The sequence below is a fragment of the Rhinopithecus bieti genome, unplaced genomic scaffold (assembly GCF_001698545.2).
Source record: "Rhinopithecus bieti isolate Rb0 unplaced genomic scaffold, ASM169854v2 scaffold_1070, whole genome shotgun sequence".
Lineage (NCBI taxonomy): Eukaryota > Metazoa > Chordata > Mammalia > Primates > Cercopithecidae > Rhinopithecus > Rhinopithecus bieti.
Window position 1 is genome coordinate 2,121,216 of NW_016803844.1, and position 27,439 is coordinate 2,148,654.

General features: G+C 37.1%; 1 protein-coding gene across 1 annotated transcript in view; it reads right to left on the minus strand.

Annotated features, from left to right (window-relative positions):
* The window catches only part of CNTN1 (contactin 1), a 282,041-nt gene that overhangs the window by 44,657 nt on the left and 209,945 nt on the right, over positions 1 to 27,439 (minus strand). Inside the window, 6 exon segments of the mRNA XM_017855593.1 lie at positions 3,303 to 3,459; positions 5,288 to 5,400; positions 7,937 to 8,123; positions 13,293 to 13,396; positions 16,339 to 16,573; positions 18,989 to 19,059. Coding sequence (XP_017711082.1) covers positions 3,303 to 3,459; positions 5,288 to 5,400; positions 7,937 to 8,123; positions 13,293 to 13,396; positions 16,339 to 16,573; positions 18,989 to 19,059 — 867 coding nt within the window.

A 27,439-nucleotide genomic window follows, 5' to 3' on the forward strand; every position in this document is an offset into this window, starting at 1 on the left:
TGACTACTTCTTTCTGTAGAAAATATTCAGACTCTAAAATGTTCTGAAAAGTCTTTCTCAATTCAGCTATTAAAACTAAAAGAAAATAAAGACTGAAAAGATGCATGTTCACTACAAATAATTAAATATGGGCTTCTCTCTGGATATTTATTTATGACCAAGGATCCTTGTCAAATGATATTCTAAAATTTATAGAAAATAGTAATCCAAATTAGCTTATTGAAATTAATATTGAAAATTAGAGCTATATGTGTAGTTTCTTAATTTGCACATAATAACTTATTTAAATGGTTTTTAAAGGATAATATAGAACTTATTAGAGATAGTATGTGTGTGATGAAACATTCGCGGTGTTACGTTTGCCTTGACATGCACTACAAATATTCGATGAGGAATAAGTTATTAAAGCAATGGATAACAGCATTCATGTCAGAGAGAAGTGCAGTTACAGATAATCAAATATAAAGTATTTCCAAAATATGTCTAAAAGGAAGTCTCAATTTTTTTAAGAATCAAATTTTTGGATCAGCACATGACATAATATAAATCATGCACCTAATAGGGAACTATATCAGATTTCTAGAGATGAAAACTATAGTTTTAAGTTGTCCAAGTTATTCTTGTTTGTGAGCTTTTCTCTATACATAAATCTTGAATTAATTCAACAGTTATTTGCTAAAGCCCTGCTACATGCCAGATAGTCCCCTAAGTGCTGGAGATTCAAAGGCCAACTGAGGCAAACAAGAGCTTGCTCCCGTGGAGCTTAGCTTCAAGTAAGGATGGAGAGTGATGTTATAAACAAACACAAATAAGTAAGATATTTTTACATGGTTACTAATATTAGGATGAAAAGTAAACAGTGCTATGATATAAGGAAGATTTACTCAGAGTAGGCTGCTACCTTAATTGCTGGCCATATATAGAGCTTTTCTGAGAAGGTGACATCTGAACAGAAACAAGAAAGATGAGAATGAACCTAACATGCCAAGATGCAGAGAATTCCAGGCAGAAGGAAGAACAAGTACAGGTGCCTCAAGGCAGGGATAACACTGGTGTGTTCAAGAAGAGAAATGTCAATAGAGAAAAGGATAAAGCACTTAATTTAGATGACAAAGAGAGTGAATTATATAGACCACTATAAACCACAGTAAGAAATGCAGATGTTCCGTATGAGTCATCTTTCTAAGAGGAGAGTTACATAATTTCATTTGTGTTTTAAAAGACCCCCTCTGTCTGTTGCATAGATAATAGGCCTTAGGAGGCCAACACTGGGAGGCAAGAGGATCATTAGAATTGCAGCAGGGTCAAGGAGAGATGTGGGAATATGTAAATCCTGGCACATTTTAAAGATGTGAACTGTGACTCCTGTATTGTAGGCATTTAATGTCTATTTGTTGAATGAATGAATGAATGAGTGAACAAAGAGCATAATGCTTATAAACATTAAAATCTAGTAGTATGTTATAATCCTGGCTACGTATTTGGGGCATGAAAACCAAAAGAAAGGAAAGTACTAAGAGTCTTTAAATTTAGAAGAAAACCTGTAATTTATGTTTGTATTTGTACATTTTCCTCATTAAAACTTAAAAACAAGAATATTCTAGAATGTTATTCACCAAGCATCTGACATTTCATAATGTTAATTCTACAGTTTATTTGTACAGTTATGGTTAAAATAAGAGACAAATAATAGAAATTCTGAAATCAATAAGAATGTTGTCCATTAGTTGGCAAAACAGAAAATATGAAAATATACGGAGTTAGGTTTGGGATTTAAAAAAAAAAAAACTCTATTTCTTCTATACATGAGCTATTTATACTGAAATATCAAATTACACCTGTGGTATGCTGAAATCAACCCATACAACCCCTGAAATCTGATTGTGAATTTTTTAGGAAATGTATGAGCAATGCGTTAAAAACGTAATTATTAAAATGTGATTTATGTAAACTTAGTTAATTTTAAAAGCTTAAAACAAATGTAGTAAATACTCAAAACTCATCACTTCTTAATATTTTAGTATATTATAATGTCAATGTTTTTGAGGTTCTTATTGTATCTGTATGGTGGCAATTACATATAATGATGTGCTACTGGGTAGCTCTTCACAGCTCCACATTGAGTGACATCACTTAGGAAGCTTGAAATCACACATAGTGAGAATATTTACACCACAGAAATAGGCAAACATTATAAACAGGGATTTCCCCTATCCCTAATGATTCAACTGTTTAACATTTACTGGTGCCGTTAGTGATAGATAAACTGATGTTACCATCACCGCTACAGCATCTCTTGCTGAAAACCTCTAGTCTAAATCCCAGAAGCTAGGTTCTCCTTTCCATGAGGAATGATGAACCAAGGGTGGATACAGAGAGCAAAAGCTCACTGTGGATGGCTTCTACACAAGAGAAAGAAGGCCCAGGGTTCAAGAACAATTTATTTAGTCACTTTGTGCTTTACTTTCCTTGAAATAATGGCGATATTTCCCTCTGATTTCCTCAAATTTCCTCAAATTAACATCTATTGAAATTCAGTATAATTAAACTATATCATGCACATAGGTTGAGAAAATATATCAAAATTAAATAACAAACAGAGTGCTACAAATAAAGAAATTACTGCCTCAGATATATGTATTTCCAAATTAAAGTTGTGAGAAATAGAGTTTGTAGAAAAGGAATAGATAAGATAGAGAAAGAGAAAAGGCAAAGCGGCAATAATTTAGTGTTTTTCTCTTATACTACTATATCAATATGTATAGACCAAGTGAAAGAAAGTTAGAGTATTAAAAATAGCCTAGTGTATTTCCTTTTGATAGAAGAGAAGTTTGGTTATTAAATAATAGCCTAGTATTATATAGTGTTCAATAAATTATGTCATTTTAATTGTGCTTTTTATTTGAAAATATTTCATTGACAAAGATTAAATATATTCAAGGTGAACAACATGAAGATTTGATAAATGTATACATTGTATAATGATTACCACAATCAAATAAACTAATACATCCCATACTGTAAATTGGATCCCAAAAACTTGTTCGTCTTAGGTCTGAAAGATTTCAACTGTACTTTGACATTGAGATAATAATCAACAAGTATGTGGTATCTCACAGATTTACTTTTGTGACTCATAAGAGGAGAAATACCAAGTTTCAGGGAATCCTTGATATGTCAAATCTACTTAGGAAAATATGGACACTGGTGTGAGTATCAGGCTTATCCCTTCCCTTGGGAATCCATAGGGTCTAGAAACTCACAAATACTTAGTTGAAATGAGTCTTAAATGACTCACTCACCTGAAATTTTGACTTGAGACACCACTCCATCTCCTCCATCACTGTGCGCGCGAACCTCCACAACGTATTCTCCATCTCTGGGGATTGGGACTTCTATGGAGTGTTTGTGAGTTGAATACAGTTTGCCATCGTGCTGACCATCAGGTCTGTAGAGTACCTTATAAAAATACAGAAATGTTTTAACATCTCTCATCCTCTTTCAACATGGTTTTATTATTCTTTTAGCGATACTGTTCCTTTGTTTATGCTACTATTGAAAGTTTCCTTAGCAGAAGTATCCTTGTGTCCTATGTATGTTTGTTTAATGAAACTCACAATGAATTCAGAAACTTGTTGTGTTCCTGTACTTAAAAAATTTTAAATAAGAATATTGTGCTTTTGGGCGCCAAGGGGCGCCGGTGGCTCAAGCCTGTAATCCAGCATTTGGCGTAGAGCGCCGAGACGGGCGGATCAAGAGTCAGGAGATCGAGACACCCTGGGCTAACACGGTGAAACCCCGGTTCTCTTACTAAAAAACAAAATACAAAAAACTAGCAAGGCGAGGTGGCGGGCGGGGCCTGTAGTCCCAGCTACTTGGGAGGCTGCAGGCAGGAAGGAAATGCAGTAGAACCCGGGAGCGGCAGCTCGCCAGTGGCTGAGATCCGAGGATGTTAAAGATGGTTCAGTATTAGAAAACTGGCCACACCATATCTGATTTTGATGATATTTAGATGAGACTTTGGATTTAGATTTTAAAGTGGATGCTGGAATAAGTTAAGACTTTGGGGATTTTGGAGAAGAAATAAATGTATTTAGTATGTGAGAAGAGCATATATTTGGGGAATGACCAGGGACAGAATGCTCTAGTTTGAAGTTTTTTTTCTCTAAAAAAAAAATTTTTTTTAAAATTAAAAAAAAAAAAAAACAGAAATGTAAATATGCAGTAAAGTCATAATAATGAGCCAGTGCTGTAACACTAAAACCAGAATAAAAATGCTTACACTTTGATTAACAAAAAGTAATAAATTTGAAACAAGAGGAAAAAATTAATAAATTTAAAACTAGATGAAAAAAAATCATGCTAGTTTCAATTCACAATAGTTGATCTTTGCAAGTTTTTAGGATTATCCAAGGAGATATGACTTAAGGATCTAAATTTTATTTTTTGATGACCCAAAATAAAATATAGAAAGAATATGCCTTTTAACAAAAAAGCCTAAAATGAGAACTTTTAAATATATTTAAATGGTCTGAAAATTGCTTCTCAATTTTATTTCTACCATTTTCCACAAAATTTGGTATCCAGTGAAAAATGTGAAAGTGTGTGATATAAAGAATATAATTAAAATAAGCTTTTCTCCTTTTTGTTCATTTATAAATGGTAACTCAGTTTATCCATGAGTTTGCTGGGTGCTGGGCAACCCTATCATAATCATTGCCAAACAAAAATAGTTGCATTCTCTCTCCTCCTTAAGCTCCGATTATTGTATTCTATCTTTAAATCATTCTATTTATCTTACACTTTTGGCATAACATTTTGCTGAAATTCACTGAAGATAATCTTTTCCATTTCAAAATGTACCATGGCACCATGTCATCTGATTCTGCTCTACAACTATTGAATAGAATAAGAAAGCTGAATGGGGCAAGCCATGGTGGCTCATGCCTGTAATCCCAGCACTTTGGGAAGCTGAGGTAGGTGGATAATTTGGAGTCAGGAGCTCGAGACCAGCCTGTCCAACATGGCAAAAACCTGTCTCTACTAAAAATACAAAAATTAGCTGGGTGTGGGTATGGGCACCTGTAATCCCAGCTACTTCGGGGGCTGAGGCAGGAGAATCACTTGAACCCAGGAAGCGGAGGCTGCAATGAGCCAAGATTGCATCACTGCACTCCATCCTGGGTGACAGAATGGGCTTCCATCTCAAAAAAGGAAAAGAAACCCATCTTGGGTTTCTCGGAAAGAGCAAGAATTGCAAACATTAATCATCACTATTTGTAAATACCTTATATCCTGTCACTGTAGATTCGTTTGATAGTGCAACGACATGATCCCAGGTGATTATATAGCGTGAACCAGACCTTATTGAACTGATGATCCTTGGAGGCTGGCTAGGAGCTGTGAAAAGTAGTAATATGCAATCAATGGTCATCATATCCAATCTCAATTCTGCATACTCTATTGCATCAGGTATTATAATGCTGATGATAATGGTACTGACACCACCACCATCTAATTTTAACAAGTGTTCACAGTATGCCAGGCACTATGCTAAGCACTTTACATCCATGAGTCCATTTAATGTACCCCATGTCCCTGTGAGGTAGGTAATATGACTTTTATTCTCTCTCTTCTCATCGTGCTCTGCTTGGGTTTCTTTCTCCACTAGTCTTTCCAAATTGCTGTTTGCAGGGTCATCCATCACCTCCAGTTGGCTAAATCTAATGTCACTTGTTTATTCTTTTCTAAATTTAACATTTTTGGAGCATTTCACAGAATTGACCATCTTCTTTCTTGAATCTCTCATTTTTTTCTTAAATTCAGATTGTAACAACTGGGTTTTCCTTCTACCTCATGGGCTGCTGCTTCCCATTATTCATGCTTAGCTGGCTCCCTCTGTCAACTTGTAACTGTTGGATGACTTAGGACATCACCTATGTACCCTTTTCTACTCTCTCTGAATCTTCCCTAAGTACTGACACTTAGGCCCATGGCTTTAAATATTCACAGTTCTGTCTCTAGCCCTAATCTCTCTTTCAACCTCTAGACACATGTGGCTAGAAGTCTCTCTGTCTAGGCAGATATCAGCCTATTTCTACTTGAGTCTCTAAAAGATTTCTCAAATGTAGTATAATCAAATGTAATACATTTTTCAAATGTAATATAATGTCACGTATCCTCAAATCTTTCTCCAATGAGTCTTTGCCATCATCAGCAAACGGCACAACCAAACCCCCTAGTTTCTCAAGCAGAAATTCGGTATTTAGTCTCTCATCTCACTCATTGCCAACATCCAAATTGGCAGCAAGTTGTCAACTCTGCCTACAGAAAACTTTCCACTTCTATCTCCATTTTCACTTAGTGCTAGCCACTATCAATTCTCTCCTTGACTGCTGAAATACTCTCCTAATTGGCTTTTCTGCTTTCACTGTTAATCCATCACAATCCACTTTCTGTCTAGAAGCCAGAATGATTTTTTATAAAACAACATCATAAATTAGATATCACTCTGTTTTAAAATCTTTCAATGGCTTATCATGTTTAGAAAGAAATCAAACTCATCCCAAATGCTTACAAGGTTCTCCATAATTGGGCCCCAGAACTCTTCCCCCTCCTTACTCAGAACCTATGCCCTGGCCCCAGCAGCCTTTCCACGCCTAAAATATTTCAAGCGCTCTCCACCTTAAGGTTTTGTACTACTTAACGTGCAAAGAACCTTAAGACTCTGCCTACAGCTCTTCACATAGTGGGTGGTTCTTATCATTTATCACTCAAACCCTAGCTTAACTGGCATCTTCTCAAAGAGGCCTTTCCTGGTCACCCAATCAGTATTTCACTTTCATCTAAGTAACTTTAATTTTGTCTATTTATAAATTTTATTGCCCTGTCATCTGCCATAATCCCACTTATTTATTTGTCAGAGTTTTTGTTTGTTTGTTTGAAGTTTCTGTCTCCTTTCATTAGCTTGTAAACCATGTGAGAAGAGCATCTTGGACTGGTTTGATCCCTTTTGTATCCTCGCCATCAAGAATAGTACTGAGCACCCAGCATATTTTTGATAAATGAATAAATACATTAACAAATGGAAAAATAACAAAAAATGAATGCTCCTTTTACAAATTAGAAAACTGAAGTTTAAATAGGTAATTTATCTATTGTCATACATTTAGCAAGTGGCAGAGACAGATCTCAAACACATGTCTTGACACCAAATTCTAGTTCTTGTCACTACATTCTGTCATCTCACTGGGAGAGTCTCTGTCCCAAAGTGAATTTCATAAATTTGCAAACTCTAGTGGTAATCACATCTTCAGATTCTTGAGACATTTCCTAGAGTCCTACATACAAATTCTCCTTTTTATTTATTCCACTTGGGTTCAAGAACAGAGATATCAAAATGAATACAGAGATTAGAATGACCAGAAAGTGAGCAGGGATAGGTGGTCTTGTATTATGAACCACCTAAAACATACAGTACTAGAACATACAGTAATAAGAAAGTAAGCATAATGCTACACATTTAACTTGCATTGCACTGTGCGATGACAGAGGTTTATAAATTAAAGCCTGTAAAAATAAGCAGATTTTCAATTTTCACATGTTGTTGATGTACTCCTATGAAAACAATGTTTAAATTAATAAATACAGGGTGAAGACAAGTTCATGGCACAAAATTTGAGAGGACAGCCTTTACAAAAGGGCAGCTCTCTCACTTTATTTCTATAATGAAATATTTAATGTATGAGGGTATTTTTCACATTTTTTCATCATCTACAATAACTCACGTTTTAAGGGAAATCTTGTGTGGCTATAAAGGATAACATTGAAAAATGTGCTCAGGTATCTAGGTAGGAAATTTCCTTCAAATGTATTCCATCATGATTGAATCAAGTGGTAGTTTTTGACAAGCCTAAAAACAAAATGTGAGACTCACGTGCTTTCTTGGTGAAAGTCTCAATCGTGTCACTTGGAGGTCCACACCCTGCACTATTGCAGGCCCCAACTTCTATAAAATACTGGGTGTCTGGCAGAAGGTTCTCCAGCCTGGCCGAGTACTCTTGGCTGGTGACTTGAACTCTGTTTGCAGCTTCTTCTTTGTCATGGGCAGCCCAGTACCGAATCTGCAAACGTACAGGATGAGTTATACTTTGCCATGAGTCTTCAGTTGTGAAAAGTTCTCTTCAACTAGTTCTGTTATCATTGGTGTTGACTGATCATCATATTTTCAAATCTTTTTTAATGATATCTACCCTTCTATCAGTTTAGAATATAGAAGAGCACACAGGGCAGAAGTGATTAAATATGCCAAAAGCAAATCAAACTCTCACCTCATTGCCCAAAATAGTTTTACATTGACTAAAAAAGAATAAAAAAATAAAATTAAAAAAATCCCAAAACTTTGAGAGCAGACTTATTTTCAAAATATAAAAGTGGTCTCCATTTGGAAGTATTTGTCACTATCATTTTTATCATGTATTTCCTGTTTTACTTCTGTTTGCATGATTTCAAAATTGTTCTGAGCCATTCTGAAAGCAGTTGGAGAGGAACATAATTTTGCTGGATAAAAATAGTTATTATCTGACCTAGAACATGCTAAAGTAATACTTTCTTCTAGCTCCTTTCAGAAGTAGGTCTCTAATGTTATTTCCTTTGAACTTGTATAGAAGCTAGATATAAAAGAAATACGTCTAATAATTGGATAAACTGTATAAATTATTTACCTGTAAAATAATTTTTTAAAAATGTTATCAATTTTGTGATTAGAAATGATTACTTTTGTCAGATAATTACGGGATTCCTTTTCTCTTAAAAGTTTAAGAAAAGTTATGGATTATAATTTTCATTCTTTAAATAAAGGCTCTTTTTGCATTCAAAATTTATGATTATATCTAAGGTATGAATAAAATGTTATATCTAATATAAGAATACAAAGAAAAGGATTATTTGTAACTATCCTGATATTTTACATATTTTAAATGCCCAGTCTATAAAATAATGGGATTTTAATTTCACAATTAACTAAAATGCCTAGATTAAAATGTCTAATAATAATATAATCCTGCACTTTTATTTACATAAACATGTAAGGAACCATTATAAAATGCAACAGGATGGCTCAAATTCACTTGGCAAAAGTGAGGTTTATATGTTGAATGAGCACATTTCTGAGCGTTCAGGAGTGGATGAATGCTTCCCTTTTCATCCCAGGCAGGGCAGCTTCAGAGACACATTTATACAAGTCCTCAAAGGTCTCAAGGGATGGAGTACCAGTTGCCCACAGTGGTTGCCAACAAAACAAATAGCACCTTTGTATCTGAGTCCCCCCTTTCCCGTTCACTCTGCCTTTTCCTCATACCTGCTTCCTAGGATCATATTGAAAACAATCAGTCAACAACAATAATAAACAACGTTTTTCCGCATCTGTGTTTGAGGCTTTGTTTCAAAGAGATCCAGACCAAAATGGATATCTTCTCCAAAATAAGAAAACAAAGCACTTTCTAAGTATCAGTTTCAGCTCACCATAATAATTTAACCTTTAAAAACATTTGAGTAGACTCTACAGGATTGTTCATCTTTTATGATGACTGTGAAATCAGTCATCTGCATTAATCTCTAATTCAGCTGCTAAAGTTTTTGCATTCATTATTCCTGGTAGCCTATTTTACTTATTTTCATTAAATTAATTAAGTGAATATTTTACCCACTGGGTGAGCAAACTAAGTCTTTTGTGGATTCCTGGGCAGTACCCCAAAGTTCCAAAATGCACTTGATAAGAAAGACTTCTTATATTCTTCTAGCTTACCTACACTATAGAAAAATTCACTGGGTATTAAGATGGAACGTGGGGAGCTCTTTAACGAAGTAAGAGAAAAAAACACTAAGTGACATAAGCATTCTACTGAGATACACTTTAAAACCACAAGGGAAGAGATTGTCTTTAAATTCAGTTTCTCACAATTCTCATTTGAAATGTCAGGAAATGAACCTTGAGATGGTTTCAATCAGGCAGGAGTCAGGGCTTTCCAGCTTTATATTTTATGTTTTCAATGTGCTGCTTTCTTTCTGTGTATCTTTACACACAGAAAAATATAGATCCATCGTACATTTTCATGGGAAGTGCAATGGGGTATTAGTTTTCACCCTCATCTATCTTGTTAAACCATTGGCTTCTCCAATCATATTAAAATGGAAACAATAACCACATTATAGTCAGGCAAGATCCCCTCTCCCCACCACCGGCCACATTTACAGGAGCATTTCCTGCAGAACAATAAATACTATGGATTTTCTCTTTTAAGTGTTCGTGCTTGTCTCTTTGATACTCAAGACCCTGTGTGAAAGGTTTAAAAGGATTTTAAGAAAGAATGAATGGAAAGAATAATTCTATGATTTACTTCCAGCATTATAATCAACCATTCTCTGAAGAGGCAAGAACTAGATTAAAATCTGATTATGACAATTATTACTCAGACAGACACTTCTAATCCTCGAGTTCTTCATCTCTAAAGTGGGGATAATTGTAGTGTCTTTGTGTGGATTTAATAAAATGAGCTTAGTTAAGTGTTTAGCACAATAAGGACTCAAGAAGTGTTATCAGTCTTTTCATCATTAACATCATCATGATCATCTTCCTCACTGCCATCATCATCATCATCATCATTATCATCACCACCACCATCTTTGAATGCCCAATGACATAAACAGGCAAAATTATTAAATACAGGTTATTTAATATCTTTCACATAACAGTTCTATGAGGCAGTGGTTACTTTCTCACTTTATAGGTGAGGAAACTCAAAGTTCAAATCAATTTTCTACAAAATTCTTAAGTGACAGAGCTGAAATATAAACCCATATTTGCTCAGCAGCAAAGCGCATAAGTTTTTACTTAATGTGAAATTGGAAAAGGTCAGAAATCTGTGAAACCAACTCTTCATGGTACATACTTTTCCCTTGAAATTATCATTTGAGAAAATCTTATTTGATAAAGATTACTTTTTACTATGTGAAAATCCTTAATCAAGGTTTAGTTCCCAATTAAAAAATATATTTAATTATTATCTGAATCATTGGTTCCACTATGTTGTTGTTTCCTACCTCTTATTTCCTTGTCCTCTTCTTGTTAAAAGTAAGCAAATAGTCAATATATAATTCTTGGCATTGACAAAAATAATATATAATTTTCTAGCATATTTTAAAGTAAAATATGTCATATATTTGACATTTTGACTCAATGATATAGGTTATACATTAAATTATCCTTTTTTCAATTTTTATTAGTTAGAAATAAATAATATAAAAGAAGAAGAAATCCTATGCTCCAAAATTTTACTTTCCAAGTTCTACACATTGATGTCTTCTCCCAAAGATACCTCAAGTGTATTTATTATAGGGGTTTGTAACATCTAGTGAATTTCTCTCTTTCCTACTCCTTTTCTACTAGCTATAAACATAATTGTCAGGTTATTAAGTTATGAATATTGGGTATTCTCAGTCTAATTATTCCCAGTCTATTCTTCTCTGTTCTATAATAAATTCAGCTGAACCCTTGATAGATGATCAGAGGGTTCTTTAAGATCTTCCCAAATTATAATATATTGTGCCAATAAAAAAGCTTCCTGTTGGTCTGGGTGTGTCTGCTCAAAGACTTGAGTTTCTTTTACAGCTACAACTCAGAAACATGGCCTTGCGAAAGCCCAACTGTAACACTTTATTTAATCATACTTCATTATTCCTATAAGTATTCAATGAATATCGATTTAAAGCCTGCCTGGTGCCCAGCACTGTTCTTGCATGGCACTGAGAGTAGAACAATACCCTGCCCTCATGGAGCTAATATTCCATGGACAAGGGAGAAGGGAGGGTACTGGAGCCAAGAATGCAAGCTGGCTGGGAGAGTAGGGTAGGTGGAGGGGCAGCCCTAGACAGCACTCACTGAAAACAAAACAGAGGGGAGTCTGTGATGTGCGGCAATAAAGCACCAAAATTTGAATCAGACAACTCGAGTTTTACATACTGCTCTGACACTTGCTATAAGTGACAACTGAGGCAAGTTGTCAAATCTCTTTGGTATCCGTTTGCTCATCTGTAAAGGAAAAACCATGTTAATTCCTTCGAATTTTCACTTCTTGCACTTAAAAATGTGAGCTGATGATTTCACGTTTCTTACATAGCTCAGTCTAAATTGCATTAGCATTGTATTAAAGACCCTAACTAATCTTTCTAGTTTTGATTTTCCAGTTTTTACTCCCTTGACTAAGACAAGTTTTCTCATTTGTGTCTGACTGATTCTTACTGGTTCTTTAAAATTAAGCTCGAGGGAAGTTTTATTTGGGTCATTTTGATTGTTACTTCATAGATAACGTAAAACATATTTGGTATGTTTATGATTGTTTATTTTGGAGGGACTTTTCAAAATGGACCTACTGACTCAAAGAGGATGACTATTTTCAGGATGCTTCCATAAATTATCAAAATGCTTTCCAAAAAACTTGAGATTCACCAACTTTTATGAGAATGTTTTCCCAAAAGACTTTGGGTAATCATAAGTGTTATTACCATAGCTTTTATTTTGGCCAGTTGTTTGCCAGGACTTAGGTTTCTTTACATCTCCCCTAGATAGATAGGCCAGTTAGGAACCCCTGTTTTATTCTTTTTTTTTTTTTTTTTTTGACAAGATGATGGAAATTTATAGAGATATACAGCACTTATTTTAACTGATCAAGAGGTTGTAACTACTATTTAGGTTTTCATCAACACCATCTGTCATTGTCTTTTTTTTTTTTTTTTTTTTTTTTATACTGGTAAGTTCTAGGGTAGCATGCGCATAACTGTGCAGGTTTGTTACATATGTATATTTGTGCCATGTTGGTGGTGCTGGCACCAATCAACTCCTCAGCACCCATTCTATTCATACATTTATATCATGTATAATCCCCAATGCAATCCCCTCCCTCCCTCCCCCCTCCCATGATAGGCCCCAGTGTGTATGTTCCCTTCCCGAGTCATGAACTCATTGTTCGAGTTCCCACCTATGGAAGTGAGAACATGCGGTGTTTGGTTTTCTGTTCTTGTGATAGTTTGCTAAGAATGATGGTTTCCAGCTGCATCCATGAACCCCTGTTTTATTCTTAACAATTAACTTATATATGACCACAGTACTAGACACCGAGAATAAAGTATTAGTTGCCACATAAATTAATGGGACATTGAAACATACAACACATTTGAAAATGTATGCTCATATATTTATGAATAAATGTATTTAGTTTGATAAAAATTTAACATACCTGATAGCTTTCCACTATTTTTTCTAAAACATGTTCCCAATGAACAGATATCTCAGAAGATGATAAGACTTTTACACCTACTTCTGTTGGGGCTTCACTGGGAGCTGAAATTTTATGAGAACATTACATTATTAGTGAGATACTTACATTTAAGAAATTCGAATAGCATCATTTGCTATATGAATGATGTGATACCATATTTTAATTTTAGTGTTTACAAAATAGCTTTAATATTTTCAAAGTGAAATAAGTGCAATTATTTTATTACCTCTTCCCATATTTTTCTAACGTTATTTTATGGTATTAGTGATACATGTGCACACATACTTTCATCTACATAAATGTTAATATAGACATCTACACATACACATACTTACACACACTTTTACCAAATACAGGAAGCTTCATCAATTTCTATTACATCTGTGAGCAAAATGATACTATTTTTTCAATTTCTCTCAACTGATATGCTTAAGAAAGCCTGTTGTTGCAAATTAAAATTATAAATATTTAGCTATCAACTCTATATTATCAGAAATAGGAAATTTGGTATTATAGAAAACTGTTCAATATGATACATTTTCTCTTATTTGCTATTTGTGGGAACTAACTATAAACAGCAATATCATTAATAAAACTTCCCTTTTTATGTTCAAGCTAAGATCTTTTTTAAAAATGTAAGAGCCTTTGAAACAAGTTGTAACATCCACTGTTTCCTGGACTCAAGAAAGCTTTTATATGTCTAATCTTCCAACTGGGCATCAAGTCAAATATGTATCAAAAAGGCCTCTGTTGGGGGGAGGGGGGGAAGTAACTTACATCCCTTATGAAATTTACACAAAGAAACCAATGAAGCCTTTAAGCAGGGGTGATCAATTTTTATTGTCTTTCATTAAAAAGCCATAATCCTATTTAATGTTTAAAAATGTTCTACACATGAACACAGTTGCCTTTCCAAAACAAGGTAAACGTGTAGCACTATGATTGATTTCTCAGCAGTGGAAGAAGAGATTAACACTTATACAAGTTTCAACACATGCAAGTTTTATGAGACTCATGAAATATTTAGGAAAGAAATATAATTAAATACAAATGGCCGTGACTAAATAGATGACAAGCTATTGGCCTGAAAGCTTATTTTAGCATCAAGTAAAGCAGTAAAAAGGTGAGAAGGTAAAATGCATAAAGCACTCATTTTATCTGTAAGATGTACTCATGTTCTTCAAATTATTAAAACTGAGTGAAGTTATTATATTTCTTTGTTGTTTTGTTTTGTTTTTGAGATGGAGTTTCACTCTTGTTGCCCAGGCTGGAGTGCAATGGTGCAATCTCGGCTCACCACAACCTCCACCTCCCGGGTTCAAGTGATTCTCCTGCCTCAGCCTCCCAAGTAGCTGGGATTACAGGCATATGCCACCACACTCGGCTAATTTTGTATTTTTAGTAGAGATGGGGGTTTCTCCATGTTGGTCAGGCGGTCTCAAACCCCTGACCTAAGGTGATCCGCCCACTTTGACCTCCTAAAGTGCTGGGATTACAGGCGTGAGCCACCACGCCCAGCCAAGTTATCATATTTCTGCTGAATAAGCACAAGCATAAAGAATAAAAATTTGTCATCAGGACTTTTCCACTGTTTGACAATAAACAAATTATTTCTACATTTTATTATTTTGACATATTTGGTTGTGCTAAAAGTAAAAAAAATTCACACATACACACCCACACACATATATTAACATACACATACTTTTGTATGCAGTAAAAAATACAGTAAAAAGTATATATATACTTTTAAATATATACATATATACTTATATATACACATACATTTATATATATGAATGACTGCCTTTTATATTAAATAAATTTTATTATGTATATTTAAGATATATGACATGGTATTATGAGATACATATATAGAATAAAATGGCATTTAATAAAAGTAAAGATCATAGGATGATTTAATTATATATTACACTTTTAACAAATACTAAAACTAATAATTCTGTGACTGATGAATATATGCGAGAATTTCTGTTGAGGTATAAGGCATGGCTAAACGTCTCTTTTGGAGTAAAAACAATGGAAGTTGGGTGAACCAATAGAGCCCATTTCCTCTAATGATAGAAGAGTACCTCACACACCTTTAGTTTTCAAGCTCTTCTACTTGTGCTTCTCACACATGCAAAGAGAAACTTGACCAAGGGTAAATGTATCATTGCCAAAGACCAGAAGGCAGTGACATCTCTATTTGCTTTTCTAGCCATTAATTATTTACACAGTGCACATTAATAAAGAAAGGTATTATTTTAACAAGAAAACAAAAGTATAGCAGCTTAAACAGAAATCAGAGAAAATAATGTAATTATGCTCAATCTAAAACTGTATGTCATTTGTATAAATATATAAAGTCCTCTATGGCCATGCTTAGTTAAGTTAAAGTTTCTAGAAAAATAAGAAGAGCTGGTATTAGTATAGTTTATTTCCCCAAATGCCCTACAGGACAAATTTTTCCCCTTTCAAGAAAACAATTTCAACTGACTGACCCCTTTTCCATATAATTACATCTAGATTCCCTTTAACAAAATTTGTGTTCTCTACTGTAATAAAAAGTTACCTAAATGCTATAATTACACATATTTTTAGGTTAGAAGTTTGGGCCATTTTACAAATAATGTATACGTTATAGAATTTTTAAGTTGTAAACTTTATGAATATGTAGACATATTGAGGTTCTCTTCAAGTATGGAGAACTACAAAATTATAATCAAGAGCCCAAAAATGGAAGTCAAAGCCAATTATTTTAATGGAGATTTCCTAATACCATGGGCATGATCTAAATGATGAAAAAGACTCTAGCAGCATGCTCATCATTTAGATGAAGAGGCTGATGTTTAATTTGGTTCAAAATAGTACTCATTTACTAAATGCATAATGCTATAAAAAGGCCTTACTAAATAAGGGCTGAAAGGAAACAAACTAAATGCCTACTAGAGAATTACGTTTTTCCTCCCTCCTCATGTAAGAAGGTCCTTCTTTTACCTACCGTCTTGTGCTGAATTAATGACTGCTACTAGGCTGTAAGGTCCATCTCCTTTGTTGTTGAAGGCCTTAACTTTAACTTGAAACGCAGTAGAAGGGCTCATGGTTTCGTCTTTATGTACATATCGGCCAGTGTCAGGATTAGTAACTGTGACTTTTTTCCATTCTTCACCATCAAATGGCTTAAATGCCACGATGTAACCAAAATTGTTGCCATAGTGGTATTCTCTTGACAACGGCTAAATAGAAATTAAAATATTGGGTAGGTTTTAGTAATACAGGTAGCAGGGAGGAAATCCTGTGGGGATAATGACACACATGGAGGCATGCTCTTTGTAGAAACATATTCAGTTCATATGTTAGTGCTGGTTCCAAAAGTCAGAGGAAACATACTCAAACATGGAATGACCTTATTTAACAAATGGTAGCCTTGCTACTCCCAGAACACCTCAGGGGCCTCCCACTCCGGGTCTTTTTCCTTTCAATTCCTTCTGCCTAGAATGTTCTCCTAGATGTTATGTGACTCCTCCCACCCACCCCCCTTCCTCACTTTCCCGAGGTAAAAATCACTTACTTGACGATGTTTTCTCTGACCACAGTTCCTGCCACTGCAAGATTCCAACACAATACTCCATGCCCCACACCCTACCTATTGTTTTTCTTTAACCGTAACAAAATCTATACATTTTACTTATTTATCTACTTTATTGTCTCTCTCAACTATAGAATACATGTTTTGTGAAGACAGAGTTTTGTCAGTTTTATTTTCTCTTTATCCCTAGCACCTAGAACGGGGCTTCAAGTAGTATGTATTTAAGGGATGAGCAAATGAATTTCATTAGAATTGAAAGGCAGTGGTAAGAGAGTTATATAAGACTCTAGCCTAGAATATCTACCTTGTGATCGAAAAGAAACTGGTAAGAGGAATACACGTAGGTTGCGAGGAAGGGACAATATTGCACTCGTTTGTAGGAGGATGGCTTTGGGTTTCTATCTCCAATTCTAAAGCAAGTGCTTGGTTTTTCACTATTTTCTCAGGGTTTCTTATTATCACCCATGTCAACTGCCTTATACAGAAGTCTATGTCAGCCCTAATCACCTATTATTAATAAATATTGACTTACAGTTAATTCTAGTGAGTACTCATCAGTTAGCCTTTATTAGCAATTAAGGTAAATGTGCACATTGTATATTTACTTTTTTTTTTTTTACCAGAAAATCAAATTTAAGATGTATTGAGGCAAAACCTTGAAGTAAACATAACACTACTGTTTGGACATACTTATAGTAAATAGGAAGAGATAGAAATGTGTAAAGGTCAAATGGTAGAAGCTGTATGTGGTTGAGCAATACATTAATAGGTATGTGATTTTAGATTATTAGATAATATAGCCTAACATTTCTACAATAGTTTAAACATTTTTCTTATTGATAGTTCTCTACTTAGTTTTTGGAATTCAGAGAATAACAGAATCAGCTATGAAACTTTCAAAAATAACAACTCTCGGGCTCTATCTCCAGAAACTTGAATTTGAATCTTTGGAGGAGAATTTCCAATAGTGAATTTTTTTATAAGGCCCATCTTATTCTGTAGCAGATATCCACAGAATTTATAAAAATCAAGCCATAAGAGAAAAAGCAAAATGTCCTAATTTTATAATATTTGCATTTTTTGGACATTTCATTGGCAGTAAAACTTAGAAATAAATATTTTAAGATTCAGATTAGCAAATGGGATTTTTTTTTTTTTTTACTAAATCTTGCTTTAAAATGTGATTTAAATGCTAAGTATAAAATGACTACAAAACACACAGTGAGTCAAGTTTTGCTAGACGTTCACTTATTAAATAAATCCATTTGACTCATGCAAAAAATAAAACCTGTCATTTTTTCCACAGTCTTCAAAATCCTTTGGAGCCTAAATTGTGCTCTTTGACTATCCGCAGTGATTCAACACTAAGCATATTTAATGAAGAAATGAATCTGTATAAACCATGCTATATGGATAAATGCCAGGTGTCTAAGTCAGACAATTTTGTCCTATCACAGCTTTTCCGACCCCTCCCAATATCTTTCCTATTCCAAAAATCCAGCTAAGATGTATTGTTTTCTAGAGATTATAGTCTCTGATATAGAACTCTCCTTTGACTCATGAAACTGTAATAAAATCCTTTGGATACCTCAGTAACTAGTCCCATGGGTGACTTCTGAGACTGACCTATCATGCTAGATTACACCAGTGATCAAAGTAAGCCTCAAGTGAGGAGGCCAACTCCAGTTTCAAAACTTTGTTTGATACAAAGTTTGTAAATGGAAGCTTTGGAATTTAGAATGTCCAGAGACAATGTTTAAAATTACAATTAGATTACCAGACTACAGTGATCAAAGTATCTCTGGAATCAGACGGCTGAATGCTTAATCACCTAGGCTAACAGATCTCTTAGCATCCAGGATTCATTCTTGCATAGGAACTACACACTAAGCCACAGTAAGCCAGATAAAATCTGATATGCATTTATGAAAAAAATAGTAATATATTCTTGCTTGTGCAGTAGACATTCACTTTCATCTCAATTTATTTCAGGATACAAAATGGGGTGAAAGTTACATATAGATAGAGCAACCTATAATATGTGCAACTCGTCAATACTTACCGCCCATGTTATGGTCAGTTCTCTGTTTCTTCCACCTCCACCTCCTACATCTGAAGGAGCCACATTTGGTGCTGAAACAAAAAAACAAATATATGCAAAACAACAAAGAAAATAGGGCTTATATTTTTTCCCTGGTGTTAGAATTCGTATTCACCACAGAAACCAAAATGTTTTCTTTTACTAGGAAAACACACTGGACAAATGATCCACCCAATTATAATAACAATGGCTCACAGTAGTTGTAATAATCAGTTTTCTGCCAACATAAAATTGATTTGGTGCCATAGGAAGTGTGGCCATTTCTCTCAGCAAAGGATAGTGAAGCAAGTTTGCCTCCCCATCTTTTTCTTCTTTCTGTCCTTTCAGTTGATATGATTTTGAAAGATTACATAGACTCTGTTGGAAAAAGATTTTGCCACTTTTACTTTTGAACCCTACGAACTTCTAATAACTTACTGTTGTGTTAGTTTCATGCTTCATTCTACAAATAAATGTTAAGAAACCATTCATTTGTATTGGAAAATGTTTCCCCAAATATCTAAAAATATTAGAAATCTAATATCATCTCTCATGCTCTCACTTTCAGTTCCTCAATTTTTTCTGAAGCTGTACCATCAGTGACTCCAAAGTACTCCCTTCCCCATTCTCTTACATCATCTTGTAGTTTCAGTTTCCCTGCTAGAAAGACCCTTTGTAGTCTCTGATCTTAAAAATCTTTCTGTCACACTGCTGTCTTCTTAATCCCCAAGCCATCACATCCTTTTCTGCCACTGAACTGCATGGAAGAACTGATATATGGCTATTCTTTTTTGTACTTTACTCCATAATCACTTTTTAACAACCCACAATATATCCAATATAGGAGTTAAGAAGAAATCACTTAGGCAGAAAGTAAGGGTATGGGAGTCCTTGGTAAGGCTTTGCTTTTTAATGAAAAGCAGCCCCAAATCATTTTCTAAGAAAGAGAAACCTGTAAAGTCAAGCTGCAGACATAGACAAGCAAGCTGGGAGCTTGCAGGGGTGAATGCCGGCAGGAACTACAGACTACACATGTTCAAGATGGCGGCTCCATCTTCCCTTTCCTTTGTCAGCCACATGTACAGTAAGAAGCAGAAAGATGACACCAATCAACTGGAAAGCCTATGTGCATAACAAGATTAGAGTGCGGTGACCAGCCTTCCCCATGTACTATGTAAACTTAATACCTGATCAAACCAATCTGTGAGCCCTATGTAAATCAGACACCACCTCCTCAAACCTGACTATAAAATCCAGTGCATTCAATGCCAGCCAGTCTTTTCTACTTGGGGACCCCTCTCCCTCTACAGAAAGAGAGCTGTTTCTCATTCATTTCTCTTCTGCTTATTAAACCTCCACTCCTAAACTTGTGTGTGTCCACGTCCTAAGTTTTCCTGGTGTGAGATGATGAGTCCCAGGGTATATACCCCAGACAATGTAGCCATTTCATATTGGGGACCTCATCCAGGATATCAGGGTACAACATTAATCGAATCAGTGAGTAGAGGAGCAGACTCCAACTCTGTCCTTTCATTCTGAAGCTATTGGCCTCCATTTAAGAACCAAATTAAACCAAATAGTAGACCCCCTTCAGCCATAAACAAGCGTGGCTGGCAGCCATATAAGACTTGGGGGACAGGCTTACTAGGGAGAACATGGAGAATTCCCAAGTACCCATGGGTTGCTTGGCATATTGGCCATGTTTGAACTAGCTTCCTTTCATGGAGGACTTAGCTGTCATGTAGGGCTGGAAGAAGTCCTGGGGCAACTGAGGATTTCTGGAGGGGGCTACCCCAGGTGTTATCTAAAGACTATTGGACTGACCCCAGCCTCTGATCCCCCTGATGGGCTGTCGACCACAAGATCTCCAACTTTCCTATCGTTATTTCCTTCTTTCCTGTTGGCACTGTCATAAATCTTATCCTCTCTGTGTATGCAATGTGTGGGACGTTTTAGGGTTCAGGGAAGGAATCCTGTTTGGCAAGATCAGAGAATGTCATAGTAACTGGGGATATAGCTCAAGGGAAGGTGTTTTTGTGATGTTCTAGGAACCGAGGGTACCCCCAGTGAGCATCTCTCCCTGCCCTTGTTCTAGAGAGCACATGGCATTTCAATGTCTCTCTCTGCCCTTGGTCTGGAGAGCACATGGCATGTCAAGGTCACTCTGCCCTTGGTCTGGAGAGCTCATGACATCTCAAAGCCAACAGCACCACCCAGTGGAATACGAATCCTCTCCATGAGGCACGTTGTCCTTTACCGAAACACTCTAGCTTCCCAATTCTCTCTCCTTTTTATGCCTCTCTACTAGAAACCAGGCTTTATGCTGTTTCTGTGAATGGGAAAACTCTGCCTTCAGCAATTAGGAGTACAATGTCCTCCAGAACCAAATTTTAGTCTCAGTACTGTCCACTCTTCAGGAAAATAGCCATTTGGTCCCTATGTTCTTTTAAGACACTTATTCTGCTCCAATTAGAATGGTACTTAATTAGTAAGGGGATTTTAAGTCCAGAAGTTAACTGGAACCATTCTCTAAGGGTAAACACTTTAGCATGGGCCATAATACCAGGATATAGAGCTCAAACCAGCACACTTCCTCCATTAAGGAGGCAAGCGCAACAATTGCCCAAATGCAACTGTTACATAGTCTCTCGCAAGATCCATTTTTCAGGGAGCCCCACAGGCCAGGCAAGTCTAGGAAGTCAAAGGGAAATCACAGGCAGAGGACTAGAGTTGCATGGGTGAGAATGACTAAAACCCACCACTTAGTTCGTCTGGTTCCATGGCTGGGGAAGTCACACCTGCAACCATGCGCAGCACATTTAACAAGGTGCCAGGATGCCAGGAACCATGGAGAGAAAACAGCAGAGGGGACACCCTCACTGTCTTTCTCCCCATGCTAGGTCACATCAAAAGGAGGAGTCTAAAGGGATGCCTTTTTTTCCTTCTCTTTATCATCTAAGGCCTGAACTCCTCTGGAGTGCATTCTGAAGCACTGGGACTCCTTTGACCCTGAGACTTTCAAGGAAAAAGTGGCTCATTTTATTTTGCACAAGGGCATGGCCTACTTACTAGACCTTTGCAGGTGTCACAAAATCAACCTAGCCCTTTTAGCAATCATATCAGGCAGGCCCAAAGGGAGTGATTCCCTAAGACTAGAAAAGCAACTTCCAAAGGAGCCGTCTGAGAATCCCCCTTATTTGGAGTCACCTCAAGTTCCCTTCTCATTGCAGAATCTCAGGCAAATAAGGAAGACTTAGGCCAATTTTCTGATGATCCTGGTAGGTATATAGAACCCTTCCAAAATTTAACTCAGGTGTTTCACCACACATGGAGAGATGTTATGCTGCTCTGAAGCCAAGTCTTAACTGCAGCTGAAAAGCAGGCAGCTTTGCAGGCAGCAGACAATTTTGGAGATGAACTACATGTCTCCTGTGGAAATTAAAAAGGAAAAAAGGAGACAAGGAAGGCAAAGAAATAATGGAAACGCCATTCCCGATAGGAAAGGAAGCAGTTCCTCTAAAAATACCCCTAATTGGAACACCAGTGATGCCACAGATGAATGGAAAAGGAAACACCATTTAATGTACATATTGGAGGGCCTATGAAGAGTGAGGGCAAAATCTATTAATTACTCTGTACTTTCCAAGATAAACCAGAAACTAGATGAGAATCCTGCAGCCTTTGTGGAAAGACTGAGAGGCACTCATAAAACATACCTCTTTATCCCCTGAATCAGTTAAGGACAGCACATACTAAGGGACAAGTTTATTAAAAAGGCAGCTCCCAATATTAGAAGGAAAATACAGAAGAAGGCTATAGCACTAGATAGCATCTTGGAGAACCTCCTAAGGGTGACCACTTTGGTGTTTTCTAATAGGGACCAGGAGGAGGAGGTCCAGGAGAAAGGAAGCAAAAGAGAAGGACAGAGGCACTAATAGCTGCTCTGCAGAGATACAAAGCCAGGAATCCCTGAGGTACATTTCCTTGTTTCTATCGGTGCAGCAAGTGAGGGCACTTTAAGAGTGCCCAGGCAGCAAGAGAAAAACCACCTCAACCTTGTCTAGCCTGTGGCAGGAACCACTGGAAATTGGACTGCCCCCAGAGATGAAGGTCACTGGGTTCCAAACCAGCCTCACAGATGGTCCAACAGGATTAATGGGTCCTGGAGCTCCAGTAGCTCAAACTGACATACAGCACAGGAGCCCTGGGTGATTCTGGAAATTGGAGGAAGGTAGATCTCTTTCTGAACAGTAGAGCCAGTCTCTCTCTCTCTTCTCCTCTCTAATCCAGGCCTCCCCTCTTTCTGTAGCATGAACATGAGGTGCATCTCAGGAAAACTCTAATTCAATATTTTCACAACCCCTTGGGTTGCAGATGGGGAAACCTATTATTTACACATGCCTTTTAATCCTGCCAAAAGTCCCACTCCTTTATTAGGTAGAGATATTTTACTAGCATGCAGACCAGCATCCTTACAGGTGACAAACTCTATGTAAATCAGGCACCACCTCCTCAAACCTGACTATAAAATTCGGCATATTCACTGCCAGCCAGTCTTTGCTGCTCAGGGACCCCTCTCTCTACATATAGAGAAAACTGTTTCTCTTTCGCTTCTCTTCTATTAAACCTCTGCTTCTAAACTCGTGTGTGTCAATGTCCTAAATTTTCCTGGTGCGAGATGACAAACCGCAGGGTATATACCCCAGGTGATATAGCTGCTTCATATCCACTTCTTTAAATAACTGAAATTTCTCTTTAAAAACACACAAAACTTCTTTGAACTGCCAAGTCCAATGGCCTCTTCTTTGATTCTCTCCAAGTTTTTCTGTCTCCTTGAAATTCTTTCAGGTAAGCACTGTATCTTATCAGATTTGTATACTTAGCACCTAACTGGCCTTGTACAGACGAATAAAGTATTCATTATTTGTTCCTGCAGTCTGGGCACCACCCAGCTACCCAGCCATGTGGATGAAGTCCATGTTTCTATAGAGGATATACCTTTCCCTATGCAAATGCTTTGACTCAGTCTGAAATACCATCCCCAAATCTGTTAACATTTCAAAGAGATGAAATGTTAGTCCCCAAATCCCCTCCCATTTTGGAATAGCCACATCTTCCTTAGAGTGCTCAAAGCAAGGTATCCATTTACGGAATTGTAGCTCCTAATAATTGTGATTCAAAGATACCTACATGAAAACTTCTGATATTAGCTATGTAAATTATTTGGTGAAGTATGTACATTAATTGCACAGAAACAAATAAAACTATATGCAGAACTATATGGTGGATCACTCCTACTTAGGGGACACACAGAAGGCACCCATACCTTTCCCACCAGCACCCAGCCCCTGAGCCAATACCACTTCCAGCATGACCACACAGTCTCCAGCAGGGGTCCTCTGCTCCCACCCCCCAGCTGTGTTGCCTTTGCCACTATGGTGAACACCTGAAGGGAGGCAGACACCCCAGCACTTGCTAGCACTCTGCTACAGTTGCTACATCTTACCCCTCTCCTCCAGTGCAGTGGATTCCAAACTTTGAGGAACCACAGGGCAAAGTAGAGGCCCAATACGAGTCCCCCAGAGTCATAGCATGCAGTCCAGGAATTGGGAGCTGAATGTTGGCCCCATAAAATCTTGTGGAAGCTGGTAAGCTAAATCTACCTTATACCACAATCAAACCCTCAGGTCATCAAAGAGGATAAAAGAGGAAAAAAAATCAAAGGTCATCAATTTCAAAGATTAAAGATAGTTAAGCCCACAAAGATGAAAAAGAATCCTCTGAGAATGTTTAAAATTGAAAAAGCCAGAGTGCCTTCTTTCCTCCAAATGATGAAATCACCTTTCCAGCAAAGGTTCTGAACTGAGCTCAGATGGCTAGATTGACAGAAATAGAATTCAGAATATCCATAGGAATGAAGATTATTGAGCTATAGGAGTACACTGTAACCCATGGTAAGAAAGCTAAAAATAAGTATAAAACAATGAAGAAATTGACAGAAAAAAAATAGACAGTTTAGAAAAGAATGTAACTGACCTGATAGAGCTAAAAAACACACTACAAGAATTTTATAATGCAATCACAAGTATCAATAGCAGAATAGACCAAGCAGAGGAAATAATCTCAGAGCTTGAAGACTGGCTTTGTGAAATAAGACAATCAGACAAGAATAGAGAAAAAAGAATAAAAAGGAATGAAAAAAATCCAAAAAATATGTGACCGAATCTGCAACTCATTGGTGTCCCTGGAAAAGATGGGGAGAATGGAACCAACTTGGAAACCGTATTTCAGGATATCATCCAGGAGAGCTTCCCCAACCTAACTAGAGAGGCCAACATTCAAACTCAGGAAATGCAGAGAACCACAGTAAGATATTTCACAAGAAGATCATCCCCAAGACACATAATCATCATATTTTCAAAGACTGAAATGAAAGAAAAAATGCTAAAGGCAGCTAGAGAGAAGGATCAGGTCAACTACAAAGGAAGCCAACCAGACTAACACTGGACCTTTCAACAGAAGCCCTCCCAGCCAGAAGAGATTTGGGATCAATATTCAACATTCTTACAGAAAAGAAATTCCAGCCCAGAATTTCATATCCAGCCAAACTAAGCTTCATAAGCCAAGGAGAAATAAGATCCTTTTCAGATAAGCAAATACTGAAGGAATTTATTACCACCAGACCTGCCTTACAAGAGCTCCTGAAGGAATCACTAAATATGGAAAGGAAAGACCATTACCAGACACCACAAAAACACACTGAATTACACAGACCAGTGACACTATAAAGCAACCACATAAACAAGTCTGCAAAATAACCAGTGAACATCACAATGACTATATAAAATCCACACATATCAACAATGACCTTAAATATAAATGAGCTAAATGCCCCAATTAAAACACACAGAGTGGCAAGCTGGATAAAGAATCAAGACCCATTGGTATGTTGTCTTCAAGAGATCCATCTCACATGCAATGACACTCATAGCCTCAAAATAAAGGGATGAAGAAAAATCCACCAAGCAAGTGGAAAACAGAAAAAAACGGGTTGCAATCCTAGTTTCTGACAAAACAGACTTTAAGTCAATAAAGGTCAAAAAAGAGTAAGAAGGGAATTACATGGTAGTAAAGGGTTCAATTCAACAAGAAAATCTATAGTAAATATGTATACACCCAGGACAGGAGGACCAAGATTCATGAAGCAAATTTGTAGAGACCTTTAAAGAGACTTAGACTCCCACATAGTAATACTGAGAGTCCTTAACACCTCACTGCCAATATTAGATCTTAAAGATGGAAAATTAACAAAGATCATTAGGACCTGAACTCAGCATTGGATCAAATGGACCTCATAGATACCTACAGAACTCTCCATCCCAAAATAACACAATATATATTCTTCTTATTGCCACATGGCACATACTCTAGAATTGAGCATGTAATTGGAATTAAAACACTCCTCAGCAAATGCAAAAGAAATGAAGTAATAAGAAACAATCTCAGGGGAAGAGCAAGATGGCCGAATAGGAACAGCTCCAGTCTCCAGTTCCCAGCGGGAGCAACACAGAAGACAGGTGATTTCTGCATTTTCAACTGAGGTATTGGGTTCATCTCACTAGGGAGTGCCAGACAATCGGTGCTGGGCAGCTGCTGCAGCCCAACCAGCGAGAGCTGAAGCAGGGCGAGGCATCGCCTCACCTGGGAAGCACAAGGGGAAGGGAATCCCTTTTCCTAGCCAGGGGAACTGAGACACACAACACCTGGAAAATCGGGTGACTCCCACCCCAATACTGTGCTTTACCAAGGGTCTTAGCAAACGGGCACTCCAGGAGATTATATCCCACACCTGGCCGGGAGGGTCCCATGAACATGGAGCCTCCCTCACTGCTAGTACAGCAGTCTGTGATCTAACAGCAAGGCAGCAGCGAGGCTGGGGGAGGGGCGCCCACCATTGCTGAGGCTTAAGTAGGTAAACAAAGCTGCTGGGAAGCTCGAACTGGGTGGAGCTCACAGCAGCTCAAGGAGGCCTGCCTGTCTCTGTAGACTCCACCTCTGGGGAAAGGGCACAGCTACACAACAACAACAACAACAACAACAAAGAAAAAGGCAGCAGAAACCTCTGCAGACACAAACGACTCTGTCTGACAACTTTGAAGAGAGCAGTGGATCTCCCAACACACAGGTTGAGATCTGAGAATGGACAGACTGCCTGCTCACGTGGGTCCCTGATCCATGAGTAGCCTAACTGGGAGACATCCCCCACTAGGGGCAGTCCAACACCCCACACCTCACACGGTGGAGTACACCCCTGAGAGGAAGCTTCCAAAGCAAGAATCAGACAGGTACACTTGCTGTTCAGCAATATTCTATCTTCTGCAACCTCTGCTGCTGATACCCAGGCAAACAGGGTCTGGAGTGGACCTCAAGCAA